The sequence below is a fragment of the Mya arenaria genome, chromosome 16 (assembly GCF_026914265.1).
Source record: "Mya arenaria isolate MELC-2E11 chromosome 16, ASM2691426v1".
Lineage (NCBI taxonomy): Eukaryota > Metazoa > Mollusca > Bivalvia > Myida > Myidae > Mya > Mya arenaria.
In genome coordinates, this window is record NC_069137.1 from 24516637 (window position 1) to 24538261 (window position 21625).

Genomic DNA, 21625 nt, shown 5'->3' on the forward strand with positions numbered 1-21625 from the left:
TTTCATCTTACTTTTGATTAATTATTTTATTTTGTAAAACATATGGAATTGAAAAACCCGATAGTGAATATATTTTTCTCCACATGGGCCATGTTTTTTTTATATTTGGAATGAATCTGAACGTCTTGTTCATTTCACCTTCTGCTGAATACATGCGCTCCCATTGTTGGAGGCAAACTAACAGGGGCCTTGGTTTCGACTAATGTTTGTAAGAAAAGTGTCACTGTACTTTATGTTGCACACGCAACAGGCCCCAATGTAGAATTTAAACAAATTGCATACTAACAAATTTTCATAAATTACCACTATGCAACTATCATATCAAATCATGATGTGCATTTCGATGCAAAACGATTGAAATATGATTATTCATACCAAATTCGATAGCGTCAACCTGAATCACCTACTTGACTAGTATTGCAAAATATTGAGACATTTAAGGATAAATCACTGACTGATTCGGAAGAAATTATTTTACCTTATCTTTGACCGCAGTTCATTCTTCCAGAATTTAATTGAATATTCATTAAAAGTTTAACATCATGTCGATGTTATTGTTTCATCTGAAGTACAATAGCGAAATTTTTGTTCAATTTTTAAGTGTCGTATCTTTAATTCAAACGAAATATTTAAAAAAGATAATAAAAACACTTTTTAAGGGTTGAATCGGTATTTTATTGCCCATCATACAGCAAAAAGTTTTAAAAAAATACTTAACATATGAATATAATCTGACACACATTTAAAAAAAGGCGAAAATAAAATAGGTCACTTTATAAATTTAACTCACTGAATTTAATGTCGTATTTCTTTCTGATAAAAATTGACACATATAAAATCTGCATTACATCATACAATGGCAACTGAAAATATCGCATATCCTTATGCCGTAAACTTGATAACTTCTTTTTAATCAACACTTAGCTTACTCGTAGAAATGTATCGATATATCGCTTTCTCCGTTGTTCACATATGATAAATTATTATACTTCTCAAGACAAAATGAAAGAACAAAGCTAGCAATTAAAAAGAAATGCACACAGACAATAGACGACTGTTTCCGGTGTCATAGAAGACACTAGGCGTTGCCGTCATCTTGAGAATCCTAATAAAAAAAGGAAACGACGTTATTGAATTGTACATATTTATTGCCATGTTAGATATACAAAAAGTTGACAAACTTTTTCAAATTAAACATGTATGATTAAAATCACCAACGTATCTACGAAACTGTACACATCGTATGCTCCGTCAATCATTTAGGAAGATTCTGATGTATCTATTTTGGGGGATTTCCAAGAGTATTGCATTATATTTTCAATACAAAGATGACAAAGTTTACATATCAAAGCAATGCTTTGTTAACTTAGGTTGTATAAGCCGTACCTTTAACTCGACCACACAGTCAGTACCAGGATAAGGCGGCAGGTTCAGCTCGTATTTCTGCTCCAACGTACGCGGAACGAATCTCCCGCCAAGATAGTGATGCTTTCCTTTGAAAAGGTGAGCACACAGTTTAGGAGCAGTTAGCGAGATAAGCATTTCGGGTTGTAGACCGTTAGCGTTGCCTTTTTCAATGTCCCATCCTGAAATGGTGAGGAGCAATTATACATAACAATATATGGAACATGTAGCGTAAGGCTTAAGTGCGTCGTTTTCATTTTCCAATCCTCAAAAAACATTTAGGATCAGAAACAAACAATTGCAGCCGTTAGGGTGTCAGAGCTGCACAAATAGAAGCAGAATGCGCGATGAGAAACACAGTGTGTAAGCCTTTATTATTCTGTGACTAGCATACGAATGGTAAAAAACAAGGTGCCGTGTATATTTTAGTTCAAAAGGATAGATGACCTCTTGATTCTGATCTACAGTCAGTTGGTCATGTGACCGCGAAAACTGACTTCTTGTCTTATCTGAAATGTCAGAGGAAAAGCACAAATTAATGCTTCAGAATTTTATTAATAGTCCGCCAACAACCATCGTCAACAATCATAAGTCCTGCAAGTTTCTTCACACTGCATGGTAATAATAATGATACAGGCTAGGAAAATCGGCCGGAAATTGTACAAGTGTTTTTACCCCACAAGAACACGTTGACCTATGTGCATCTTTCTACGTTTTGTTTATAATTTCCATTTCCATTGTGAACGCATATATTTTTGTTGCATAATTTAAAAATCTTGTTTCCTAACGATCTCTTGCCAATGCATATATACATGTGCCATACATGTTTGTAAATTATGGCCTACCTGAGGGGACATCAATGCTGCAAATGGGGGACTCAACCTTTTTCAGCGTCTCCATGACTGGTTCAAATTCCGGTCTCACGGGGGCTAGAAATACATGGGCATTGAAGTCAATTTCACTCAGATATGCATTGTCGTTTAAGACAAAGATGACGAGTATGGGTTTGTACCTGATTTTGAAAGGTGAACTGACAATTAACCAGAGAAGGCATTCACTACAGATTTGTACACGACTGTTATACGGTAAGCTTACCTTTAAAACTAAATCCGAACAAGGCATCCAATATGAAGTTGCTTGAGTCCGATGTTAAGCTTGCATATATTTACAAATTAAAAACAAAACAAGGCCTCGGCTACGAAGTTCTACGAGCCCTTAATAATATGAGGCTTAATAGTAAAAAATAAAAAAATAAAATGCGAAAATGTACGTTTCTGTAATAGGTGAGCTCACCTTTAAAATTAATTCCAAACAAGGCATCAACAACGAAGTTGTACGAGTCGGTTATAAGGTGAGCTTCTGATGGGAAGAAAGATAAAACAGGCATGCCCATCCCTTCACATTGCTGATACAACGCTTCGAACAGGGGTTTGGATGGCCGCTTCGGGTAGAAAATGGTCGGCTTGTAGCCCTATAATGTACCGAAGAAAGAATGAAACCAAACTTGTTGAGACCTGTCTTATATTTAAATATTGCTATCTTCATTTTTCTATTTAAAAAAAGGAATCTGAACGGTACGAGTTAATATAAGGCTTGCTAGACTACAGTCTAATAATAACCGGAGTTTAAACATACCTATGCACAGGACAATCTTACTATCATATTAGATACGACAATTTTAATAATCTTAACGAGTTTTTTCCCCCAAAAAGCAGTAATGTGTTATATTTCCATATCGAAAGTAAATATAAATCAATTGTTAATATGGCGTTTTAATCAGTTAAGGTGAGAGACTTTTAAAAAAAGTAAATTTTCTTTCAAGTTAACAAACTGTTACGCGTGTTATATTATCTTGTTATCCGCTAAGAACTTGTTTCAATGTTGCTAAGTGGTGAATGTGCAGGATTCCTTATATATCTCAAGAACACCTTAAGGCTTGAATCCCGCCTGTTTGTTTCTGAAACTCATGATTTGTTTTTTAAACATAATTCTCATAACACAGTGCTGAACATTGGTTTTCGTTTGAACCCCGAGTGAACTCGTGTTGCAGTGATCTCTTGTTTCTCTGAACTTTCCAAGTCGTTAATCTCCTCATTAATTGATCAAGCTATTGTTTGCCAGTGTGGTCTGTTCGTCTTGTTTTTAGGCTTGTGCATGTTCAGTGTTGTTTTGGGCTTTACCTTCAGCCTCAAATCAGAGTTTGCTTGTATTATTTTGACTACTTGGTTTCGTAAAAGTAAAAAGAAACTTTGAAACCAGGTTCTTTTAATCAATGCTTCAATGAGGAATTCGACCTAAATACAAATAAAATAATCATCATGTCAACATGTTTATGGATTAAACAAAATATATATATATAATCATTTATTTAAAAATCGACTGTGACTGGCGCCAGAACTCACAAAAATAATTAAAACAATAGATAGAGAATAACATTACTGAACTATAATATTAATATCTTTACACGAAATCATCAGTCGTTAAAAAAGACAATTTGGCGGTAGAATAATGGTAATTGATGAAGGAGTCCAAAGGAAGATACGTTCGAATAATATCTACAAACATTTTCATTGGCACAACTCAACGTTACAAATATGTAAATGTGTTTAGCACAAAGTGTACTTACAAACATTTTAAGATGTCTCGAACACACCAAACCATCCCCTCCGTTATTTCCCGGACCACAACAAACCAACACGGCGTGGTTGTCTTTTGTCATCTCTTCGACGGGATAACACTGAAAAATACGTATGTACGTATGTTGGTCTACCATTATTGTTAGTTTTAAATGCGTTTCTAGTCAAACATTGCTTAAATGGTTTTGCTAGTAAGCAATGCAAATAACGTATTCCTATATGTTTAATCAATGTAAGACAATTACAACGAATGCAAAAGGTATAGCAATATTTGTTTTGTGGCTTCATTGTTTCCCTCACAACCTCACTCATATTGTAGTACAGTATGTTACCGCCACGGCACAAACATAAACGGCCAATTCATTGAGCCTCCGTCTTTACTCAAAAACAAATACAAGTCGTCTTATTGGTCCCAGGGTGTTTTGACAGCATGTATTGAGAAAATCGTTTGAACCTGTATTGATTATAAACGTATATTTAAAACAATTTCACAAACCACTTAACGTTCAATTTGACGATGATATATAACAGATACTTAACATACAGTATTTCTTTTTTAAAATATTTACTGTTTTAAAAACGGAAATGACCATAAATGTAACTGTTTTTAGATCAATTATTTCCATACTATTCTTATTGAGAAACAACAGTTTTTGTATGTAATTTGTACATGAATGTTTGTTGCAAGTGTGTTTTCAAGTGTTCCAAAATAATCTTACTTTGAAATATTTTGGATTTTTAAAAAAAATGAATCAGGTGTCGGCGATACCATGATTTCAGATTTAGAAGAGTCTGTAAGATATGAGAGCGGGAGATTTTGAATAAGAAGGTAATGTAATGATTAACCACTCTCTTCGCTTGACTTTCTTACATGATATAGCTTGAACAGACGATATCATTGATATGAGTGTTTCTATTTGACCCAAAATCGCACTCAGAACAATCTGGAACACAAGCGACGAAAGCATCTATAGACAGAGATACACTTTATTCGGCTATTGCTACGGTACAGCTATAACCAGCCATGGTCATGGAGTTCTGTATCGACTTTTTTTTTAAATAAACCGTCTATAATAACAGTTACACATACATTTGCCTATGCAACAGTACGGCTATAATCGGCAAACTCAATGACCCTCTGTCTCATCAGCAATTTACCAATTATATATTTCTATAAAACGATAAACGTATCTTGCATGCTTATGTCGATGCATAGCCAATTACATATGCCTCTTTCCCTTTTAAAACAAAATATTGCATTAGAAACATATATTTTTACCTTCGCTATTGCAACGGCGCAGCTATAACCGGCCAGTTCCATAAGTTGGTCAACACTGAAGGCATATTCCGTAAACAGCTGTTGATCAATGCTCTGAGCTTCAGTCTGACTGAAAACAAAATAAGTAAGATTCAGCTGATTGGAACATACTAATTTATAGCTATTCATAACTCGTCTGTTGCGGGCAGTAAGTCTGTTTACAGAGCTTGTCCGATGTATGAGGCCAATCAATCCCATTTACGTCTGAAACTGTCCAATATATGGAACACCATAAACATGTTGAAGCATCGGTTTTCTTTTTTTAAGAGATGTGCGTTTTTCATTCGGCTTTTTATCTTTGAACCTTTAAAATATAATTGGCAGAATTGTCTTTTCCCTGTAGGTTTAATTGTATCAATCTAGTCATCAACGCCCTTCGTTTCATGTTAGCAGCATTTTAGTTTAAATCTTTCCTTTAAAATTTTGCATGTGTCTGAGCCTTTCATTTCTTTGACAAATTGAACTTAAATGTCACGTTACATTGCGTGTGCCATTCTCCGGATGAGAACGGAAGGATGTGATAACAAATGAGGAAGAGTTGACAGAAGGGTATTGATAAAGGAAAGAGTTAATGGAAGAGTCGCGGTTGTCATGAATACCAATTAGTAAGATCATTTTCGGAAACCTTTTTTTAAACATTATAAAAATTCTCATTGTAAAGTTTGTCTTCATTTTCTTTATACTAATGCCCTTCGTGTGGCTCTTCCTCTTGGTATTAAACACAATCGATATTCTATATAAATACAATACAATTTCAGAGAGGAAACCAGAGCAGGTTAGTTCAATGATGTAACAAATAATGGTAACAGGCACATGCAAAACAAACAGAAAATGATTACATTTGCATGCTCTGTTGAAATAATGAAATAACTGATTACTGTTACATTATCTGAAAAATACCACGCGATATGTTCATTGTGTTGAAATAGCCACCATATATTGAATTTTATTCAGTGTAACATACATACTTTGTATGTTTGTATAAACCATACAAATTGCCAGTCATCAAGTTGTTAAAGATTGACTTATTTATGACCGATTGAAAACTAGGCAGATAGAAATGGCTAACACATTACAACCACGAGAACCATAAATTGTTCCAATTACTTTTTTCTGATACTATAGTTTTGTATTCGAGTCCTCGAATGGTTTTCGCAATGCTTGGATTTTCATTTTTTGCATTTCCGAGGATATTACTCAGCATTTATACATTGCTATTGGTTCATTTTTTATTTTCATTGTGTATTACCTCTTTGTTTGTGCAATGCTTCTTTTTTTATTTTCAGTAAGAAAATCAAGATGTAGAACTTTGTTGCTCCGGCTTTAATAATTCGTCGACAGGTGCGTCTCGCAATCGGCCGTTGAGTACTAAAAATTAGTGTATATCATGATATGTTCAATTTTTCACTCAGATCGTGACAACCAGATTAACCCCGTTTCAACCAGAAAGAGTTCTTATATTACATTTTATAACTATATCTATAAGTTGTTGATATCTGTTAAGAGACCAAAAATCGGATCACACATGAACACTTTATTATTTACTGGTACCTATTCTTTACCCTAGGTACATATACAAGAACAACACATATTTATACCTGATGTATTTGATCCTTGGTATATCCTCACTGCTGTTTTCGAAATGTTCTTGTCGATGTTTATCCTTTTTGTGACTCCCTTTGCGTCGAAATGACAAACGACTTACATTTATACGATCCATTTTATTCGCTCAGGAATGGTGTCCTGAATATCTCTCAGAAATAGTGGTGTCCTAATTATCTCTCAAAAAAGTTGTGTTCTGATAATCTCTCAGAAATGGTGATGTCCTGAATATCTCTCAGAAATGGTCGTGTCCTGAATATCTATTCGGAATAGTGTTGCCCTCAATATATCTCAAGAATGTCCTGAAAATATCTCTTGCAGAAATGATAGGATCCTCTATCTCATAAAATCACTCACTAAACAGTGTCTACATTCTATGTCAGGAATAGTGTTCTAAATGTCGTGATGCGACGCTTATGAATCCCTATTTATAAACTTGGACGCACGATAAAAGCTGATATTATTTTCGGTTGAACGCTAGGGTTACACATTGACTGACTAAGTTAAAAGTGAATTAAGCTCCGCTCACAAACCATAATTGTCACACATCCATGTTTGTTATAATTTCTCATTTTCCCATATGATACCAACTTTTGGATGTAAAATGTATATGTATCAAATAGTAGTAACATGAACTCTTTGACAAAAACAATGACACAATTGTTTAATGATTCAAGTGCATGGCTTATAATTTATACAAATTTGTAAAGACTATACTTGGTATGAATTGATAGCATGACTAAGGACGAGAGAAATTGTTAATTTTCATACTTAAACATATTGCCTTTCGGCATAACAGTAATCGTTAAAACGGTATGTATCCGGTCGGTTATTTCTATAAAAATTATCGTCTAAAAGGATTAAAAGGTTAAAAAGCGTTGTTTCACAGTCGGTGCTTCTTAAGCAATTAACTTGCAGAATATCACACTTCCACTCAAGTGGTCCGGTCAATGTTACTGTTACATTCGACAACATACCTATAAAGCTCGCATACAAGTACTGATGCCAGACTGTATAAAGGAACTGTATTACAATGCTAATGTAAACCTCCTTTTACAACGATAGACAATGAGGAATGACTGTATGAGATAAGTGAATCATCATGCAACAGACAACATTTGCCTCACTACTGTAAACTATAATGTTAGGCAGTATAAGCCATGTGTATAACAAGGCGACCGGTAACCTTCTCCTCACTACTGTAAACTATAATGTTAGGCAGTATAAGCCATGTGTATAACAAGGCGACCGGTAACCTTCTCCTCACTATTGTAAACTATAATGTTAGGCAGTATAAGCCATGTGTATAACAATGCGACCGGTAACCTTCTCCTCACTATTGTAAACCATAATTTCAGGCAGTATGAGCCAAGTGTATAACAATGCGACCGGTAACCTTCTCCTCACTATTGTAAACCATAATGTCAGGCAGTACGAGCCATGTGTATAACAATGCGACCGGTAACCTTCTCCTCACTATTGTAAACTATAATGTCAGGCAGTATAAGCCATGTGTATAACAATGCGACCGGTAACCTTCTCCTCACTATTGTAAACCATAATTTCAGGCAGTATGAGCCAAGTGTATAACAATGCGACCGGTAACCTTCTCCTCACTATTGTAAACCATAATGTCAGGCAGTATGAGCCAAGTGTATAACAATGCGACCGGTAACCTTCTCCTCACTATTGTAAACCATAATGTCAGGCAGTATAAGCCATGTGTATAACAATGCGACCGGTAACCTTCTCCTCACTATTGTAAACCATAATGTCAGGCAGTATGAGCCAAGTATATAACAATGCTTCCGGTAACCTTCTCCTCGCTATTGTAAACCATAATGTCAGGCAGTATAAGCCATGTGTATAACAATGCGACCGGTAACCTTCTCCTCGCTATTGTAAACCATAATGTCAGGCAGTATGAGCCATGTGTATGACAATGCGACCGGTAACCTTCTCCTCACTATTGTAAACCATAATGTCAGGCAGTATAAGCCATGTGTATAACAATGCGACCGGTAACCTTCTCCTCACTATTGTAAACCATAATGTCAGGCAGTATAAGCCATGTGTATAACAATGCGACCGGTAACCTTCTCCTCACTATTGTAAACCATAATGTCAGGCAGTATAAGCCATGTGTATAACAATGCGACCGGTAACCTTCTCCTCGCTATTGTAAACCATAATGTCAGGCAGTATAAGCCATGTGTATAACAATGCGACCGGTAACCTTCTCCTCACTATTGTAAACCATAATGTCAGGCAGTATAAGCCATGTGTATAACAATGCGACCGGTAACCTTCCCCTCACTATTGTAAACCATAATATCAGGCAGTATGAGCCAAGTATATAACAAGGCGACCGGTAACCTTCTCCTCACTATTGTAAACCATAATGTCAGGCAGTATGAGCCATGTGTATAACAATGCGACCGGTAACCTTCTCCTCACTATTGTAAACTATAATGTTAGGCAGTATAAGCCATGTGTATAACAATGCGACCGGTAACCTTCTCCTCACTATTGTAAACCATAATGTCAGGCAGTATAAGCCATGTGTATAACAATGCGACCGGTAACCTTCTCCTCACTATTGTAAACCATAATGTCAGGCAGTATAAGCCATGTGTATAACAATGCGACCGGTAACCTTGTCCTCACTATTGTAAACTATAATGTCAGGCAGTATGAGCCAAGTATATAACAAGGCGACCGGTAACCTTCTCCTCACTATTGTAAACCATAATGTCAGGCAGTATGAGCCATGTGTATAACAATGCGACCGGTAACCTTCTCCTCACTATTGTAAACCATAATGTCAGGCAGTATAAGCCATGTGTATAACAATGCGACCGGTAACCTTGTCCTCACTATTGTAAACTATAATGTCAGGCAATATGAGCCAAGTGTATAACAATGCGACCGGTAACCTTCTCCTCGCTATTGTAAACCATAATGTCAGGCAGTATAAGCCATGTGTATAACAAAGCGACCGGTAACCTTCTCCTCACTATTGTAAACCATAATGTCAGGCAGTATAAGCCATGTGTATAACAATGCGACCGGTAACCTTCTCCTCGCTATTGTAAACCATAATGTCAGGCAGTATAAGCCATGTGTATAACAATGCGACCGGTAACCTTCTCCTCACTATTGTAAACCATAATGTTAGGCAGTATAAGCCATGTGTATAACAATGCGACCGGTAACCTTCTCCTCACTATTGTAAACTATAATGTCAGGCAGTATGAGCCAAGTGTATAACAAGGCGACCGGTAACCTTCTCCTCACTATTGTAAACCATAATGTCAGGCAGTATGAGCCAAGTATATAACAATGCGACCGGTAACCTTCTCCTCGCTATTGTAAACCATAATGTCAGGCAGTATAAGCCATGTGTATAACAAGGCGACCGGTAACCTTCTCTTCACTATTGTAAACCATGATGTCAGGCAGTATGAGCCAAGTATATAACAATGCGACAGGTAACCTTCTCCTCGCTATTGTAAACCATAATGTCAGGCAGTATAAGCCATGTGTATAACAATGCGACCGGTAACCTTCTCCTCGCTATTGTAAACCATAATGTCAGGCAGTATGAGCCATGTGTATGACAATGCGACCGGTAACCTTCTCCTCACTATTGTAAACCATAATGTCAGGCAGTATAAGCCATGTGTATAACAATGCGACCGGAAACCTTCTCCTCACTATTGTAAACCATAATGTCAGGCAGTATAAGCCATGTGTATAACAATGCGACCGGTAACCTTCTCCTCACTATTGTAAACCATAATGTCAGGCAGTATAAGCCATGTGTATAACAATGCGACCGGTAACCTTCTCCTCGCTATTGTAAACCATAATGTCAGGCAGTATAAGCCATGTGTATAACAATGCGACCGGTATCCTTCTCCTCACTATTGTAAACCATAATGTCAGGCAGTATAAGCCATGTGTATAACAATGCGACCGGTAACCTTCTCCTCACAATTGTAAACCATAATGTCAGGCAGTATGAGCCAAGTATATAACAATGCGACCGGTTACCTTCTTCTCACTACTGTAAACCATAATGTTAGGCAGTATAAGCCATGTGTATAACAATGCGACCGGTAACCTTCTCCTCACTATTGTAAACCATAATGTTAGGCAGTATAAGCCATGTGTATAACAATGCGACCGGTAACCTTCTCCTCACTATTGTAAACCATAATGTTAGGCAGTATAAGCCATGTGTATAACAATGCGACCGGTAACCTTGTCCTCACTATTGTAAACTATAATGTCAGGCAGTATGAGCCAAGTATATAACAAGGCGACCGGTAACCTTCTCCTCACTATTGTAAACCATAATGTCAGGCAGTATGAGCCATGTGTATAACAATGCGACCGGTAACCTTCTCCTCACTATTGTAAACCATAATGTCAGGCAGTATAAGCCATGTGTATAACAATGCGACCGGTAACCTTGTCCTCACTATTGTAAACTATAATGTCAGGCAATATGAGCCAAGTGTATAACAATGCGACCGGTAACCTTCTCCTCGCTATTGTAAACCATAATGTCAGGCAGTATAAGCCATGTGTATAACAAAGCGACCGGTAACCTTCTCCTCACTATTGTAAACCATAATGTCAGGCAGTATAAGCCATGTGTATAACAATGCGACCGGTAACCTTCTCCTCGCTATTGTAAACCATAATGTCAGGCAGTATAAGCCATGTGTATAACAATGCGACCGGTAACCTTCTCCTCACTATTGTAAACCATAATGTTAGGCAGTATAAGCCATGTGTATGACAATGCGACCGGTAACCTTCTCCTCACTATTGTAAACTATAATGTCAGGCAGTATGAGCCAAGTGTATAACAAGGCGACCGGTAACCTTCTCCTCACTATTGTAAACCATAATGTCAGGCAGTATGAGCCAAGTATATAACAATGCGACCGGTAACCTTCTCCTCGCTATTGTAAACCATAATGTCAGGCAGTATAAGCCATGTGTATAACAAGGCGACCGGTAACCTTCTCTTCACTATTGTAAACCATGATGTCAGGCAGTATGAGCCAAGTATATAACAATGCGACAGGTAACCTTCTCCTCGCTATTGTAAACCATAATGTCAGGCAGTATAAGCCATGTGTATAACAATGCGACCGGTAACCTTCTCCTCGCTATTGTAAACCATAATGTCAGGCAGTATGAGCCATGTGTATGACAATGCGACCGGTAACCTTCTCCTCACTATTGTAAACCATAATGTCAGGCAGTATAAGCCATGTGTATAACAATGCGACCGGAAACCTTCTCCTCACTATTGTAAACCATAATGTCAGGCAGTATAAGCCATGTGTATAACAATGCGACCGGTAACCTTCTCCTCACTATTGTAAACCATAATGTCAGGCAGTATAAGCCATGTGTATAACAATGCGACCGGTAACCTTCTCCTCGCTATTGTAAACCATAATGTCAGGCAGTATAAGCCATGTGTATAACAATGCGACCGGTATCCTTCTCCTCACTATTGTAAACCATAATGTCAGGCAGTATAAGCCATGTGTATAACAATGCGACCGGTAACCTTCTCCTCACAATTGTAAACCATAATGTCAGGCAGTATGAGCCAAGTATATAACAATGCGACCGGTTACCTTCTTCTCACTACTGTAAACCATAATGTTAGGCAGTATAAGCCATGTGTATAACAATGCGACCGGTAACCTTCTCCTCACTATTGTAAACCATAATGTTAGGCAGTATAAGCCATGTGTATAACAATGCGACCGGTAACCTTCTCCTCACTATTGTAAACCATAATGTTAGGCAGTATAAGCCATGTGTATAACAATGCGACCGGTAACCTTCTCCTCACTACTGTAAACTATAATGTTAGGCAGTATAAGCCATGTGTATAACAATGCGACCGGTAACCTTCTCCTCACTATTGTAAACCATAATGTTAGGCAGTATAAACCATGTGTATAACAATGCGACCGGTAAATTTCTCCTCACTATTGTAAACCATAATGTTAGGCAGTATAAGCCATGTGTATAACAATGCGACCGGTAACCTTCTCCTCACTATTGTAAACCATAATGTCAGGCAGTATAAGCCATGTGTATGAGAATGCGACCGGTAACCTTCTCCTCGCTATTGTAAACCATAATGTCAGGCAGTATAAGCCATGTGTATAACAATGCGACCGGTAACCTTCTCCTCACTATTGTAAACCATAATGTCAGGCAGTATAAGCCATGTGTATGACAATGCGACCGGTAACCTTCTCCTCACTATTGTAAACCATAATGTCAGGCAGTATAAGCCATGTGTATAACAATGCGACCAGTAGCCTTCTCCTCACTATTGTAAACCATAATGTCAGGCAGTATAAGCCATGTGTATGACAATGCGACCGGTAACCTTCTCCTCGCTATTGTAAACCATAATGTCAGGCAGTATGAGCCATGTGTATAACAATGCGACCGGTAACCTTCTCCTCACTATTGTAAACCATAATGTCAGGCAGTATAAGCCATGTGTATAACAATGCGACCGGTAACCTTCTCCTCACTATTGTAAACTATAATGTCAGGCAGTATGAGCCATGTGTATAACAATGCGACCGGTAACCTTCTCCTCACTATTGTAAACCATAATGTCAGGCAGTATGAGCCAAGTGTATAACAATGCGACCGGTAACCTTCTCCTAACTATTGTAAACCATAATGTCAGGCAGTATAAGCCATGTGTATAACAATGCGACCGGTAACCTTCTCCTCACTATTGTAAACCATAATGTCAGGCAGTATGAGCCAAGTGTATAACAATGCGACCGGTAAACTTCTCCTCACTATTGTAAACCATAATGTCAGGCAGTATAAGCCATGTGTATAACAATGCGACCGGTAACCTTCTCCTCACTATTGTAAACCATAATGTCAGGCAGTATGAGCCAAGTGTATAACAATACGACCGGTAACCGTCTCCTCACTATTGTAAACCATAATGTCAGGCAGTATAAGCCATGTGTATAACAATGCGACCGGTAACCTTCTCCTCGCTATTGTAAACCATAATGTCAGGCAGTATGAGCCATGTGTATGACAATGCGACCGGTAACCTTCTCCTCACTATTGTAAACCATAATGTCAGGCAGTATAAGCCATGTGTATAACAATGCGACCGGTAACCTTCTCCTCACTATTGTAAACCATAATATCAGGAAGTATAAGCCATGTGTATGACAATGCGACCGGTAACCTTCTCCTCACTATTGTAAACCATAATGTCAGGCAGTATAAGCCATGTGTATAACAAAGCGACCGGTAACCTTCTCCTCACTATTGTAAACCATAATGTCAGGCAGTATAAGCCATGTGTATGACAATGCGACCGGTAACCTTCTCCTCGCTATTGTAAACTATAATGTCAGGCAGTATGAGCCATGTGTATAACAATGCGACCGGTAACCTTCTCCTCACTATTGTAAACCATAATGTCAGGCAGTATGAGCCATGTGTATAACAATGCGACCGGTAACCTTCTCCTCACTATTGTAAACCATAATGTCAGGCAGTATGAGCCAAGTGTATAACAATGCGACCGGTAACCTTCTCCTCACTATTGTAAACCATAATGTCAGGCAGTATAAGCCATGTGTATAACAATGCGACCGGTAACCTTCTCCTCACTATTGTAAACCATAATGTCAGGCAGTATAAGCCATGTGTATAACAATGCGACCGGTAACCTTCTCCTCACTATTGCAAACCATAATGTCAGGCAGTATGAGCCATGTGTATGACAATGCGACCGGTAACCTTCTCCTCACTATTGTAAACCATAATGTCAGGCAGTATAAGCCATGTGTATAACAATGCGACCGGTAACCTTCTCCTAACTATTGTAAACCATAATGTCAGGCAGTATAAGCCATGTGTATAACAATGCGACCGGTAACCTTCTCCTCACTATTGTAAACTATAATGTCAGGCAGTATAAGCCATGTGTATAACAATGCGACCGGTAACCTTCTCCTCACTATTGTAAACCATAATGTCAGGCAGTATGAGCCATGTGTATAACAATGCGACCGGTAACCTTCTCCTCACAATTGTAAACTATAATGTCAGGCAGTATAAGCCATGTGTATAACAATGCGACCGGTAACCTTCTCCTCACTATTGTAAACCATAATGTCAGGCAGTATGAGCCAAGTGTATAACAATGCGACCGGTAACCTTCTCCTCACTATTGTAAACCATAATGTCAGGCAGTATAAGCCATGTGTATAACAATGCGACCGGTAACCTTCTCCTCACTATTGTAAACCATAATGTCAGGCAGTATAAGCCATGTGTATGACAATGCGACCGGTAACCTTCTCCTCACTATTGTAAACCATAATGTCAGGCAGTATAAGCCATGTGTATAACAATGCGACCAGTAGCCTTCTCCTCACTATTGTAAACCATAATGTCAGGCAGTATAAGCCATGTGTATGACAATGCGACCGGTAACCTTCTCCTCGCTATTGTAAACCATAATGTCAGGCAGTATGAGCCATGTGTATAACAATGCGACCGGTAACCTTCTCCTCACTATTGTAAACCATAATGTCAGGCAGTATAAGCCATGTGTATAACAATGCGACCGGTAACCTTCTCCTCACTATTGTAAACTATAATGTCAGGCAGTATGAGCCATGTGTATAACAATGCGACCGGTAACCTTCTCCTCACTATTGTAAACCATAATGTCAGGCAGTATGAGCCAAGTGTATAACAATGCGACCGGTAACCTTCTCCTAACTATTGTAAACCATAATGTCAGGCAGTATAAGCCATGTGTATAACAATGCGACCGATAACCTTCTCCTCACTATTGTAAACCATAATGTCAGGCAGTATGAGCCAAGTGTATAACAATGCGACCGGTAAACTTCTCCTCACTATTGTAAACCATAATGTCAGGCAGTATGAGCTATGTGTATAACAATGCGACCGGTAACCTTCTCCTCACTATTGTAAACCATAATGTCCGGCAGTATGAGCCAAGTGTATAACAATACGACCGGTAACCGTCTCCTCACTATTGTAAACCATAATGTCAGGCAGTATAAGCCAAGTGTATAAAAATGCGACCGGTAACCTTCTCCTCGCTATTGTAAACCATAATGTCAGGCAGTATGAGCCATGTGTATAACAATGCGACCGGTAACCTTCTCCTCACTATTGTAAACCATAATGTCAGGCAGTATGAGCCATGTGTATGACAATGCGACCGGTAACCTTCTCCTCACTATTGTAAACCATAATGTCAGGCAGTATAAGCCATGTGTATAACAATGCGACCGGTAACCTTCTCCTCACTATTGTAAACCATAATATCAGGCAGTATAAGCCATGTGTATGACAATGCGACCGGTAACCTTCTCCTCACTATTGTAAACCATAATGTCAGGCAGTATAAGCCATGTGTATAACAATGCGACCGGTAACCTTCTCCTCACTATTGTAAACCATAATATCAGGCAGTATAAGCCATGTGTATGACAATGCGACCGGTAACCTTCTCCTCACTATTGTAAACCATAATGTCAGGCAGTATAAGCCATGTGTATAACAAAGCGACCGGTAACCTTCTCCTCCCTATTGTAAACCATAATGTCAGGCAGTATAAGCCATGTGTATGACAATGCGACCGGTAACCTTCTCCTCGCTATTGTAAACCATAATGTCAGGCAGTATAAGCCATGTGTATAACAATGCGACCGGTAACCTTCTCCTCACTATTGCAAACCATAATGTCAGGCAGTATGAGCCATGTGTATGACAATGCGACCGGTAACCTTCTCCTCACTATTGTAAACCATAATGTCAGGCAGTATAAGCCATGTGTATAACAATGCGACCGGTAACCTTCTCCTAACTATTGTAAACCTTAATGTCAGGCAGTATAAGCCATGTGTATAACAATGCGACCGGTAACCTTCTCCTCACTATTGTAAACTATAATGTCAGGCAGTATAAGCCATGTGTATAACAATGCGACCGGTAACCTTCTCCTCACTATTGTAAACCATAATGTCAGGCAGTATGAGCCATGTGTATAACAATGCGACCGGTAACCTTCTCCTCACAATTGTAAACTATAATGTCAGGCAGTATAAGCCATGTGTATAACAATGCGACCGGTAACCTTCTCCTCACTATTGTAAACCATAATGTCAGGCAGTATGAGCCAATTGTATAACAATGCGACCGGTAACCTTCTCCTCACTATTGTAAACCATAATGTCAGGCAGTATAAGCCATGTGTATAACAATGCGACCGGTAACCGTCTCCTCACTATTGTAAACCATAATGTCAGGCAGTATGAGCCATGTGTATAACAATGCGACCGGTAACCTTCTCCTCACTATTGTAAACCATAATGTCAGGCAGTATGAGCCATGTGTATGACAATGCGACCGGTAACCTTCTCCTCACTATTGTAAACCATAATGTCAGGCAGTATAAGCCATGTGTATAACAATGCGACCGGTAACCTTCTCCTCACTATTGTAAACCATAATGTCAGGCAGTATAAGCCATGTGTATAACAATGCGACCGGTAACCTTCTCCTCACTATTGTAAACCATAATGTCAGGCAGTATGAGCCATGTGTATAACAATGCGACCGGTAACCTTCTCCTCACTATTGTAAACCATAATGTCAGGCAGTATAAGCCATGTGTATAACAATGCGACCGGTAACCTTCTCCTCACTATTGTAAACCATAATGTCAGGCAGTATAAGCCATGTGTATAACAATGCGACCGGTAACCTTCTCCTCACTATTGTAAACCATAATGTCAGGCAGTATAAGCCATGTGTATAACAATGCGACCGGTAACCTTCTCCTCACTACTGTAAACCATAATGTCAGGCAGTATGAGCCATGTGTATAACAATGCGACCGGTAACCTTCTCCTCACAATTGTAAACTATAATGTCAGGCAGTATAAGCCATGTGTATAACAATGCGACCGGTAACCTTCTCCTCACTGTTGTAAACCATAATGTCAGGCAGTATGAGCCAAGTGTATAACAATGCGACCGGTAACCTTCTCCTCACTATTGTAAACCATAATGTCAGGCAGTATAAGCCATGTGTATAACAATGCGACCGGTAACCTTCTCCTCACTATTGTAAACCATAATGTCAGGCAGTATAAGCCATGTGTATAACAATGCGACCGGTAACCTTCTCCTCACTATTGTAAACCATAATGTCAGGCAGTATGAGCCATGTGTATGACAATGCGACCGATAACCTTCTCCTCACTATTGTAAACCATAATGTCAGGCAGTATAAGCCATGTGTATAACAATGCGACCGGTAACCTTCTCCTCACTATTGTAAACCATAATGTCAGGCAGTATAAGCCATGTGTATAACAATGCGACCGGTAACCTTCTCCTCACTATTGTAAACCATAATGTCAGGCAGTATGAGCCATGTGTATAACAATGCGACCGGTAACCTTCTCCTCACTATTGTAAACCATAATGTCAGGCAGTATAAGCCATGTGTATAACAATGCGACCGGTAACCTTCTCCTCACTATTGTAAACCATAATGTCAGGCAGTATAAGCCATGTGTATAACAATGCGACCGGTAACCTTCTCCTCACTATTGTAAACCATAATGTCAGGCAGTATAAGCCATGTGTATAACAATGCGACCGGTAACCTTCTCCTCACTACTGTAAACCATAATGTCAGGCAGTATGAGCCATGTGTATGACAATGCGACCGGTAACCTTCTCCTCACTATTGTAAACTATAATGTCAGGCAGTATAAGCCATGTGTATGACAATGCGACCGGTAACCTTCTCCTCACTATTGTAAACCATAATGTCAGGCAGTCTAAGCCATGTGTATAACAATGCGACCGGTAACCTTCTCCTCACTATTGTAAACCATAATGTCAGGCAGTATAAGCCATGTGTATGACAATGCGACCGGTAACCTTCTCCTCACTATTGTAAACCATAATGTCAGGCAGTATGAGCCAAGTGTATGACAATGCGACCGGTAACCTTCTCCTCACAAATGCAAAATATGATGTCAGACAGTATGCGACAACTGTACTACAAAGCAACAGGTTACCCTTTTATCAAAGCTGCAAACAATGATATAAGGCAGTACAAGACATAAGTATTAAAATGATAAAGGCAAGAGTTTCGTTACAACTGCAAACAATTATGTCAGGCAGTATGCGACAACTGTACTACAAAGCGACAGGTTACCCTTTTATCAAAGCTGCAAATAATGATATTAGGCAGTACAAGACATATGTATTAAAATAAGAAAGGCAAGATGTTCGTTACAACTGCAAACAATTATGTCAGGCAGTATGAGACAACTGCACTACAATGCCAACGGTAACTTTTTCCTCAGAAACTGCAAACAATGATATCAGGCAATGTGATACAACTGTATTAAAAAGTGACAAATACCCTTTCCCTCAAATATGCAAACTATGAAGTCATACTGTATTTAAAAAGTGTATTATAATGCGACCGTCACTGATATATGAATGCAAGATAAACGAAAATACCGACCAATTAATGTCATTAAGACTTGATACTGCTTATATAAATATCGTGATTTCCTTTTAACTGTGTATTTGCCATAATACGGACAATCTGAATGAAGTACAACTACGTTAAAAGAAGTATGTAATGGGAATCATTATATTTCAATGAGCCAGTTGATTTTAATGCAGACGATGAACCAAAGGCATAGATATATTTTAATGATCATGTAAATAGCCCGACTGTTAATACTGATCATCTGTCTTACATTCACCAACTGTAAATTTTGCCATATTGCTAGAGATTTATGATATTGACAGTGTGATTCTTGGAAATAAAACAAATACGGTTTCGAAATACAATATAATTGTTTGTTTATGCTTGTATAGAACAAAATAAAACGGAAACCACATTCTAATATCCGAGGTTCATCATGCTAACGACTCCATAACCAATGCTTGTTCCGTTTAATATGGCCCAGGCAAATTGAAACAGGCCATTCATACCACTTAATCCGGCGTTTCAAATTATTTTAACAAAAGCGGTGACCACCAGGCGTTCCATTCAACAAATGATTCAGGAAACGTCTCGAAATATGATTGTAAAGTGTATTTTAATAGCTGTGAATTGAGCAACATTTGTATTTAAACGAAACAATAACTACGTTTTGCCATTACTAAGGTTACGCTGATATCAAAATTTCTCAAAACGTTTTATTATTCTTAAATCCCACTCTAACTCAGTAAAGTTAGGCCGTCCAGGCAGCATATACTGATTATTGTTTTATTTTAAATGGTGAAGAAAAAGTAAAGTATTTTTTGTTTCAAATCCTCATTCGAAGCAAAATGTTGCCTTCCAACGTAGCATTCATTCAATAAATAAATACATTGGTATCAGGTTATCTTATCGCTGCTAATGGCAGGCCTCCTAGATTTAAGGCAGGTTTGATAAAATAATACCACGAAACATATGTTTGTGTTTATCTGTATTTCAAAGAGCAACTAAAAAAAAACTGAATTGGCATTTGCATGTTATACTATCAACATTACCTATTAGACTATGGTAGGTGATTATGTTTTTGTTCTTTAAATCAAATTACACATGTCAGTCAGAACAAAAAATACACACATATTGATTAACAGTTTAAAAAGTCCGAAATATGTCGCTCGTAAATAATTTTGAAACCTTCAATTCCAATTTGTAATTTCAGTCAAACATTTGACGGCGGTTCAAGCACGTTCGAATAATAAAATAAAGTCCTTTAAGTTTTAAATGACGAAACTTTGCAAACACTCCATCCATATGTTGCTATCCAAGACACACAACGATCAGCCTCGGCGAAACAGCAAGTAATAGGACTGGGCAGCAGTTTAAGGTCTTGTATGGGAAATACATCGGTTTCCAATATTGCAGCGGTGAGTAACACTGCCTCCAACAACAGCTATAAAGCTATACGAAAACATCTGTTTTTCTGCTTCAGGGAAACAGAGTGACGTTATCACAATGCAAGCATTAAAAATAGGCACAATAAGGTACACAATTACCAGTTATAATTACTCAACGAATTAAATATGACTGTTGTTTATTTCTTCGGTTTAACCAAGTTCGTTGTGTAATCAAAATGTTAGTAGCTCGAAAATGGTATTTGTATCTAGATAGTAATTGCTTATCTTAAATCCGTTTGGCAATATATTATAACTTGGCTTTCCTACTTTGTTTGGTTATTTACTATTTTTCCGATTCTGATAGCATTCAAAAGTACACACATAAAGATACTTTATTTATTTTTCATATGAAAACAAATCTATCGATAGTTGACACTCTTTCGAACTTTAAATACGATTTTTTTATCCAAGATTTATTGTTGATACGCATTAAGGACAACCACAGCGAAGTGTTTAGCATGGGCATTAAAGTGGTAGGTTATTAGCCCTTTAACTACAGCTGAACTGAGAAATTACAATAAAACTCGTCCCATTAATGATTTTGTATCACTACGAAAGTCGTACCATATTCGGTAACGGCGTCCCATATAATGTTATTATTAATAATATTATGCAA

At 38.1% G+C, this 21625-nt stretch overlaps 1 protein-coding gene across 6 annotated transcripts; it reads right to left on the bottom strand.

The window, feature by feature from the left end:
- Positions 1 to 741: 741 nt before the first annotated feature.
- Positions 742 to 20901, bottom strand: LOC128222309 (NAD(P)H-hydrate epimerase-like). 6 transcript variants are annotated; one of them, XM_052931286.1, is made up of 8 exons: positions 20856 to 20901; positions 6957 to 7550; positions 5320 to 5428; positions 4031 to 4141; positions 2698 to 2875; positions 2250 to 2333; positions 1387 to 1586; positions 742 to 1105 (listed from the first exon to the last, which is right to left on the bottom strand). In XM_052931286.1, the coding sequence occupies exons 2-8, from the start codon at positions 7076 to 7078 to the stop codon at positions 1079 to 1081; spliced, it is 831 nt and encodes a 276-aa protein (XP_052787246.1). In that variant the 5' UTR covers positions 7079 to 7550; positions 20856 to 20901; the 3' UTR covers positions 742 to 1078. The 6 variants fall into 6 exon arrangements, with proteins under 6 accessions (XP_052787246.1, XP_052787244.1, XP_052787245.1 ...); XM_052931284.1 differs by having other exon boundaries at positions 6957 to 7262; positions 20750 to 20895; XM_052931285.1 differs by having other exon boundaries at positions 20750 to 20895.
- Positions 20902 to 21625: the final 724 nt, after the last annotated feature.